Here is an 8,552-nt window from a genome sequence, read left to right as displayed (position 1 = left end):
ATTAAAGTATGTACACCTATTAATACCCTGTGGTGACTGATGGAACATACATACAACTTGTAAAAGTTCTCCAAATCCATGTCATTATTCACCACTTTAGTTGAGGGGACACAAACATAATGAACTCATGAGCAATTCACCGTTAATTAATGTACATTGACTATTTATGCATGACTATAAACTTCATTCACACATTTTAAAGCACAACCTGATCATCACTTTACCTGAGGGCCCACAGACATGATTAACTAATGAAAATATAATGCTTAGCTAATGAGGACATGCCTATATTTAAACAATGTGGATTTTTCAATATTCTCTGAAAATTATCTTTGGAACACATTTTTCAAAAACCAAGAAATCAACATGATCATGTGTAATTGATCATTATTCTTAATGATTTATCCACTGTACCTAATGCTCAAGATGATTTGTTGTCCATACCTGATGTCATTAATGACAGACAATTGATTCATGTGAATTAATGAGATTTTCATGTATAATTAATGCATGAGTTAATGAATTAACTCATGATAACTCATAACATTTAGTTAACATGAATTCATGTGTAATTTCTTTTCTTTTTTCTCCATGACAGTGATGTCCACGATTTTGTCCGACAAAATGTCATCATGACCATGCTTAATTAATCATGATTCATGATGATGTGCCAACCGTACTTGATGCTTAAGATGATGAGTTGTTTATGCATGAATTCATTAATGACAATCAGTGAATTCACGTTAAGTCATAATGATTCATGATATATTCAGGGATGAAGTAATGCATAATTCATGCATGAATTCATGAGAATTCATGTAGCCTTATCGTAAAGTGTTACCGAAGACAAAAACAAATTTGTTGTTGTTTGTGTAACCCAGACATCAGCAACTTTCATTTTATACGACCAATCACTTTTCGTGGCTGCTCCCTGTCCTCACGGCTGCAACTTGTGCTTTTTAGCGGCATGTTCATCAGGTCCCGGAGCCTCCATGTCAACAGTGAATGAAAATTATAGTAGGCTATGCGCCACACATTTCCCCCCTAAACATACAAAAATAATCATTTGCATGCAGGTTAAAATGTCTTCTCCAGAAAAAAATGTATTTTTGTGTTTAGTTATCATGTCCTCTCAAGAAGGAATCTCCTGCCAAAGTGACCGATGCGCACATTTAGAGCTCTTTGAGCGCCATCCCCCTGAGCTGCTCACCACTTCCTCCTCTGTGTTTTCTATTTGACTGCAGTTGTTCAAAAGCTGACGATTATCATCATTGCCTGAACCGGTGCAGGACTATCTTCTATGGCGAATAGGCTTCCACTACAGTATCTGAGTTTGTGTGGAATTCTGCTCTATCTTACACGTGGAGGTAAAATCATTATTAGTCTTGTAATTTTGCACTGCTTTCTCCATGTTTGGTCAGTAACACTGTCATTGTCAACATTTTCAAAACATTGATTGATTTCCTCTATGGAATATAGTATCACTGTTACATGGTATTATGAATGCTGTTGTCTTGGTCTTTACAGATGAAGTGATTTCCATCAGTAAGCATCTGAAGGAGAATGTTACGCTGCACTGTAACACATCTGGCAGGATGGTAACAAGAATCAGATGGCTAAAGGATGGAAACGAGAGGTTTACATATAGCTCAGTAGTGAACAGAACCATAACAAGCTTCACTTCAAAAAGGATAAGTGTTGATCCTACTACTATGATGCTGCATATATCTGATGTGCAAGTATCTGATGAGGGAATATACATGTGTGAGGTATCAAGCAATTCAGGACCCATGAGGACAAGAACATGGAACATAACCATTCTTCAACTTCAACCAACTCCAGGTAACTGCTTGTAGTTATTCCATAATGCATTCCAGTACATTCAGCACATGTATGTGATGTCATTAATGATCCATGCCTTATTAACTCATAGTCTCACCAGGTCCATCCCAACTACATCATCCCATGATCTACATCAGTACTGCTGCCATATCAGGGACCATCATTATCATCATCTGTAGCATATTATGTATTTACAGGTAGGTGCACTTAGATCAGTATCCTTATATTCAGTGGCATGTAGTGGTGTCATTTACATGTACGCTATTTAGCATAGCCTCATTGATTTAGCACAATGATTATCATTATGAAACGACACACTTATGCTATATTTACACATATATTACAGTACCAACACTATAGGTTTAATGCACGTAGTTTGCAAGGCTATGTCTGGTAACATGTTTTAACTAAAAATACATTGGACACAGCAGCTTATTGTGCTGTACATAGGGTGTAGAGTTTACCAGGTGTCACCCAGGTGTTATCACATCATCATAAACCTTCAATACTACGTTTTGATAATGCTTATGAAGGTTTTGCATGGAATATCTTACCCACCGTACAAAAAAAAAAAAAAATGTTGAATTCCCTTAAAACAAAGGACTGTAGTCTGACATAGACAGAGCTGCTATTACTAACTAACATTTTCCCAAATACGATCACTATTTGAAACTTATTTTTCAGATATTTGCAAAATTACAAAGCTGCACAGCACTGTAGCTCCATTTTAGACCACAATACACTTCTGTATTAATTTGAAGTTTAGATGAATGTCACGTTGCATCCGAGCTATAAATACGTGATCTGACAAATGTTCAGAGCATAACAAAACTGTAACATATGACTGAAGGTACATTAGGCTCAGTTGCACTGCAGTAGGTAAGTAAAAACAATTAATGATTTCACAGAGTTAAAACTCCTGGGACATGCCCACTTAACAATGAGAGATTTATGGACTAGTTTGTCCTGTGAGTTCAGAAATGACTTGATATGTGGCAGTAAGAAGTAATTCTTCAAACAAGACAGTTTTAGCAATCATAAGACGGAAATTATAGCAGCAAATTAACACGAAGTGTGGCAGAAATGGTATAAGCGAGATAATGGACTCCACGGCATTCGGGTATGAGAAAAATAATGCACCCTTGGCCACTTTACTTCACATAGTTGTAGCATTACCACCTTGAACATGCATTATTTACCCGAATACCCGAATGGATGTCATCCATTATCCCTTATATATTGTGGAATAATGTTTGAAATATATTTTTACAGGATAAGGAAAAGGAAAAACAGTTCTGGGGGGCAGGAATCAAGACCAAACGGATCAAGAGAAGTGAGTGCACTATTTTATTCCCTACATCTGACTTGTACAACTCGACACTTTGAGGTGGAGCTGGAGAGGAGGTTGGTTGCAAAGCAGTGAGGAGAGAAAGCAGTGAGTGTAAACAGACTGAATCAGCTTAAATAAGGTGCCCTGATAAGAGTGGAAACTTACGGTACCAGCAAAGGGAGCAGATCAGCTGAGTGGAACAGCTGATGTTGAATGGGCTTGGCATAACCAATAAAGAGCTGACAGCTTACAGTGGGCTTGACTACATGGCCTGACAGAACTAATACAGAATGCTGGATTTATAGTTATTTACCTGAAATATGCGTTATACATAGTCTTCTATTGTTTCCTTCACAGGGGCAGGATATTGACATATCACAACAAAGGCAAGGCCACAGGATAAGCAGACAGAGCAGCCAGTATTTTGAGAGATACAACTCTGTATATGGTATTATGACCTAGGGGTAAGGCCACAACAAAAGAGTTGAGAGGTTGGATTTTAACTAAAATATGGATTTATTAACCAAATCAAATAAACGAATAGCAAACAAACAACAAAGAGTGTGAGATGGGTCCAAGTCAGTTGTCAGTAATGTATAGATGTTGTGTGTTTGCAATGTGTCTGAGTGCTGTGTTGCATGTCCAAAACCCAATGTCAAAATGGCCCTCCCAAGGGGAGACGAAGCAGACTTCTTATCTGCACACCTCAGGTGCAGCCCATCAGCTCGTTAGGTTGTGAGCACACATGCAATCAAATAGAGAGCACAAACGAGCAAAAGGCCCAACAGACCATCACAATTGACAGTTCTGAAGTATGTCTTTTTAAAAAATATATGTATATGTATATATATACAGTATTATATCACATTTAGCTGACACTGTAGTCCAAAGTGACTTTCATATGTCAATTGTATTACAAGGGATTACATTGTCCGTTGAAGAACTTGGGGTTGAGTGTGTTTTTTCAAGGGCACAATGGAAGCCGGGAATTGACCCCACAACTTTAAGGCTACTGCACACAAGCCCAGCTCCTTAGACACTATACACTGTGAGTGTGACGGACAAACATGGTCATGAAGCTAGATGTTTTCTCTCACTATATAGAAATTAATCGAAACAGAAGACTTTAGCCACACACAAGTTTGTGGAATTGAGCAGAGAACTGAAAAGTGGTGTTGAAGTACCTACACCTACAGTGCTGCATCACCAAAGACAGATAATTGAAGACAAACTTCACAATAAGTTAGCTCAATGGACTTGCATTGTTCAAATCAGAATATCTGTTTTAGACAAATTTGAATAAGCTGTAGTGATGTCATCTAATGAGCAACATGACTTCTATTCAAATTTGAATACTCCATGCTGTAGAATGACGACAGCGTAGCACTATGTTGATCCACCTCTTCACAGAGCCACAAAGTTGTATGCCAAAGTGACTGAGGCTAAAGGCGGCAAGCATGCTATCATTCAATCAGACTGCCAAGTTTGACTACCACCTATTCAGGCCTGTGATAGGGTATAAAAATGCTAAGGCTAGTAGTTGTGATATAAATTCTGTGCTGTCACTGCTGCCCTTGCATTGCTCTGGGGAGACTGGCCCTGTAATAATTGCTGTTTGTAAGTTACTTTGGTTGAAAGTGTTAGCCAAATTAATAAATAATGGGAAAAGAAACTCTTCAGGCACAATATTATTATAGTATTATTATATAATTGTGATGTTATTACAGTTGATGTTAGCATGCTAGCATATTTATTGACATTACACCAAAACTGTTCCTCTTAATGCAATTATATTTTAATTTATTTTTAGTGATCTAAATGAACATTCTTGTATATTGCACATTTATGCTATTAAGTAAGCTTACCATACAGTATGCTACAATAAAATTAAAATCAAAAAGTATTTTTTGACAAATGTGTGTCATTTACATTTTTGAGATTTGTGTTTTTAGGGCTAGTAACAAAACAGTATCTGTGTCATGTTATCTTATTGTGAAACCCAGCTTTTGAAACTGAGCATAGTAATTGATTATTTTTATACTTTTACATGTACCAGAATACACCACAACAGCACATTGAAGAAAATCCAAATTACATTTTTGACAGATTGAATGGCATGGTTGGGGTCGGCAACCTTTTTTCTTAAAACGGCCATTTTTTTTCGCCAGGGGCGCAAAGATATCGGAACCATTAAAAAGATATCAGTTGAAACATCTCCATCTTTATTAGCCTCAGGCATATGGCATACTCAACATACTCTGCATGCTGTACAGTACAGTATAATATTTCCACCAACTGTTAATGTGTTGGGACAGCTTGTAGCTTAACGGCTGTATGAAATAGATTATAACTTCCATGTTTAGAGAAAGCCAAAGAGTCACTAGAGAGGAGCTAAAGGGCCGCATTCGGGCCTTTGGCTGCAGGTTGCCTGCCCCTGTTCTAATCCATAGACTAGAGCATGTACAGTACTGTAGGAGACACTACACACTGTCAGCTCTGTATGGTTCTCACACGCTGTAGCTTTTCAGTCCAAAAATACAGCACAGTACTGTACACACACATTTGTCAATTCGGAGGTTCTCATGTCACCCACCACTCATGATATTACAGATGGCCTGCTCTTGTTTACTGTCACTTGCCTAGCTTGTTGTGTCATATTTTGTATGTGTGCGTGTGTGTGTGTGTGTGTGTGTGTGTGTGTGTGTGTGTGTGTGTGTGTGCGTGTCTGTGTGACTGTGTGTCTGTGTGTGTTTGTGTGTGCATGTATACATGCATGCGTGTGTGTGTGTGTGTGTGTGTGTGTGTGTGTGTGTGTCTGTGTGACTGTGTGTCTGTGTGTGTTTGTGTGTGCATGTATACATGCATGCGTGTGTGTATGCATGCATGTGTGTGTGTCTGAGTGACAGACAGAGAAGGAGAGAAAGATTGCTCGTTGCTCAGGGGAAACTCCTTGTTCACACGTGGTATGCTGGTTACAGTGGTTCCATCCGAATATTTCTGTGTCAAAGACAATACAAGCACTGGAAACATTATACCAAAGAGGATTAGTCAAACATAATCAAGCCCTATGCAATATGTAGTCTGGGAGTTACAACCTTTTATATAGTTCAAGTTTTAGATTATGTTGATCTGGTTGTGAGAGCAAAAGGTGCTTTAGCTCAATGTATAATTTTTGTGTATAACGAATCATAGTAAGATTGTCATTTAATTGTTCTGTAACTGCAGTGAGGAGGCAAGACTGACTTTTCTTTGAGTGTTTGTATTAGTGAGTGTTGATCCCACTTACTATTTAGAATGCAAGATAAAGTGGGTGCGTATAATGTGTTTAGTTTGTATATTAAAAAGAGAAAATGTGTACAGTATACTGTGGGTAAAAACATCTGCTAATTGAATAAAGGAAAATCTAAGCGTAATAGGCTTCACTTACTATGTAAGATTCACATTATGCAAAATACATCTTGCAGTATGCATAATGAACCTTACAGTTCAACATTCCCTGTTGGTTTTGTATCATCAGAAGAGGTTGCAGATGATTTGCTGGTATGCAGCATCACCTTCAGTAGCCTTCACCCAGCAGGTTTATCAGGTCATTGACCTCACTGCTCAAATCATGCTTGGCCTTTAGAGAAAAGCATAAAATCCACCCGTAAGACACCTACTGTGAGAAACTCTACAAAGAGACATAGGGGAGGTATATTTTGACGATCTAAAATGCATGGTCTGAAGCATATGGTTTAAGCATGGTCCAGTCCTTTTTTGGTAGTTTGACGGCAGGATAAGTCATCAGACACCATGCACATGGTTCTAAAAGGATTGTTCTTATATTTCTTAATTAATTATGGGTGTGTTTTGGACCTACTACCTATTAAATAATGAGTGACATCCGCAATTATCCTCCAGAACAAGAAAACAACACAAAAACAACACAAAATCCAATTCAATAGCGATGATTGCGCCTGTGTAAACTAGCAAAGAGAGTTGTGTTGCATCTGGCGCCATGATACTGTACATCAGGTGGCAAATCATATGATTTTAAAAGGAAATGATAACAGTGACTACTTCTGCAATATGGTTTGACATACAAGCATCTTTTCTCTAGTTTCCATTGGCACATGCAGTAGAAACAAATTGAACTGGGTGGAAACAAGAATAGATGCACTGTTCACACGGTTATATTTATGTCCTTCATGAGCTGAAAGTACAAATAAACACCGTGAACCCATCTACACGAGTACAGCAAGAGCACCTGCAACTTCCCCCATGGTCGTCACACCGAGGTTTCAAAGCAGACACAGGAAGTGCTTTAATCTTGCCATTGCACTGCTGACCACTAAAAAGTCAGTCAGGTGCACTTAGGTGTTAATTTCACGAATGTTTTGATAAGATAATGTAACACGTTAAATACTGTTTATCTAGAAATGTGTGTCCCATAATGCTTATTTGGTTTAGTTTCGAGGAAGCAGTGAAGGCTAAAAAAAAAAAACACATGGGCACATAGCATCATTATTTTGTATTGACTCGGCAGATTGTTTAAGATGTCCCTTCAAAGGACAGCAAACACTGAATAATCACAGCTTATGACAACTTCATCACGCAACGCAACATGTGCATTACACTTGTTCTGCACAAAATCCTATGTGTGGTTTTCTGGTAACAGTGGTTCTGAATTTTTCTGTGTGTCAAAATCAGGAGACTAAATACAAGCACTTGACAACGCAAGCCAACAAAGGTGATTTGTAAAATGCATGGCCAAACCCTACAAAACCATGCGGTATGATTTTTAGATCATTAAATGGAACTCTACAGTTATTCTACTGCTAGAAGTGTTCTGGTTCATCAATGAGGGAAAAAAAGCGGTTGACTGAGACATTGACATTTTTCTTCTTTTGTTTTTGCTTAAGGCTGTAGATGGGATTTGCAGACAGATACATTGTAGCTCACTGTACAAAACCTGGTAGATGCAACTTGCCACTGATCGTAAGATCGCAGTTCCATTGCTCAGCAGTGAGCATGCAACAGGACTGACCCCTTTTTCTAACAAGGCGTTTGAGGGTACATGCAATTGTAGCAGTGTTTTGCAGACAGTAAGCTTGCCTGGTCAAGGTAAAAGAACATTTTTGTTTTGTGCTAGACTGCTAGTACATTTCTATTTTTGTAGCAGTGTTTTATCATTTCATTACTGGTGTATTTGGATGGATATAATGTGCTTAGTGAATCTATTTAAATAGATAAAAAAAATAAAATGAATACCTAATGTACACTGTAGAGTACATTGATTACAGACACCTTGTAAGAATAGGCTTCAGTTACAATTTGGTATGCCTTGTTTGACTGTGCATAGCTATTGGCAGAATAAGGTGATCATTTGCATGTATGCAGA

At 38.0% G+C, this 8,552-nt stretch overlaps 1 protein-coding gene across 2 annotated transcripts; it reads left to right on the top strand.

Moving 5' to 3' along the window:
- Positions 1 to 1,256: 1,256 nt before the first annotated feature.
- On the top strand, positions 1,257 to 5,059 carry LOC134077857 (uncharacterized). Of its 2 annotated transcripts, none has more exons than XM_062533493.1 (5): positions 1,257 to 1,367; positions 1,528 to 1,842; positions 1,943 to 2,039; positions 3,115 to 3,175; positions 3,530 to 5,059. In XM_062533493.1, the coding sequence occupies exons 1-5, from the start codon at positions 1,301 to 1,303 to the stop codon at positions 3,632 to 3,634; spliced, it is 645 nt and encodes a 214-aa protein (XP_062389477.1). In that variant the 5' UTR covers positions 1,257 to 1,300; the 3' UTR covers positions 3,635 to 5,059. The 2 variants fall into 2 exon arrangements, with proteins under 2 accessions (XP_062389477.1, XP_062389476.1); XM_062533492.1 differs by having other exon boundaries at positions 1,934 to 2,039.
- Positions 5,060 to 8,552: the final 3,493 nt, after the last annotated feature.

This window comes from Sardina pilchardus, chromosome 4 (genome assembly GCF_963854185.1).
Source record: "Sardina pilchardus chromosome 4, fSarPil1.1, whole genome shotgun sequence".
Taxonomy (NCBI): domain Eukaryota; kingdom Metazoa; phylum Chordata; class Actinopteri; order Clupeiformes; family Clupeidae; genus Sardina; species Sardina pilchardus.
The sequence above is the reverse complement of the archived record's forward strand: the minus strand, read 5'-3'. Positions and strand labels throughout refer to the sequence as shown.

Coding starts and splice junctions, on each gene's coding strand:
- LOC134077857 (XM_062533492.1), top strand. CDS start 1,301: ATGGCGAATAGGCTTCCACTACAGTATCTGAGTTTGTGTGGAATTCTG. Junction 2,040..3,114: donor AGCATATTATGTATTTACAG/GTAGGTGCACTT, acceptor ATATTTTTACAG/GATAAGGAAAAGGAAAAACA. Junction 3,176..3,529: donor GACCAAACGGATCAAGAGAA/GTGAGTGCACTA, acceptor TTTCCTTCACAG/GGGCAGGATATTGACATATC.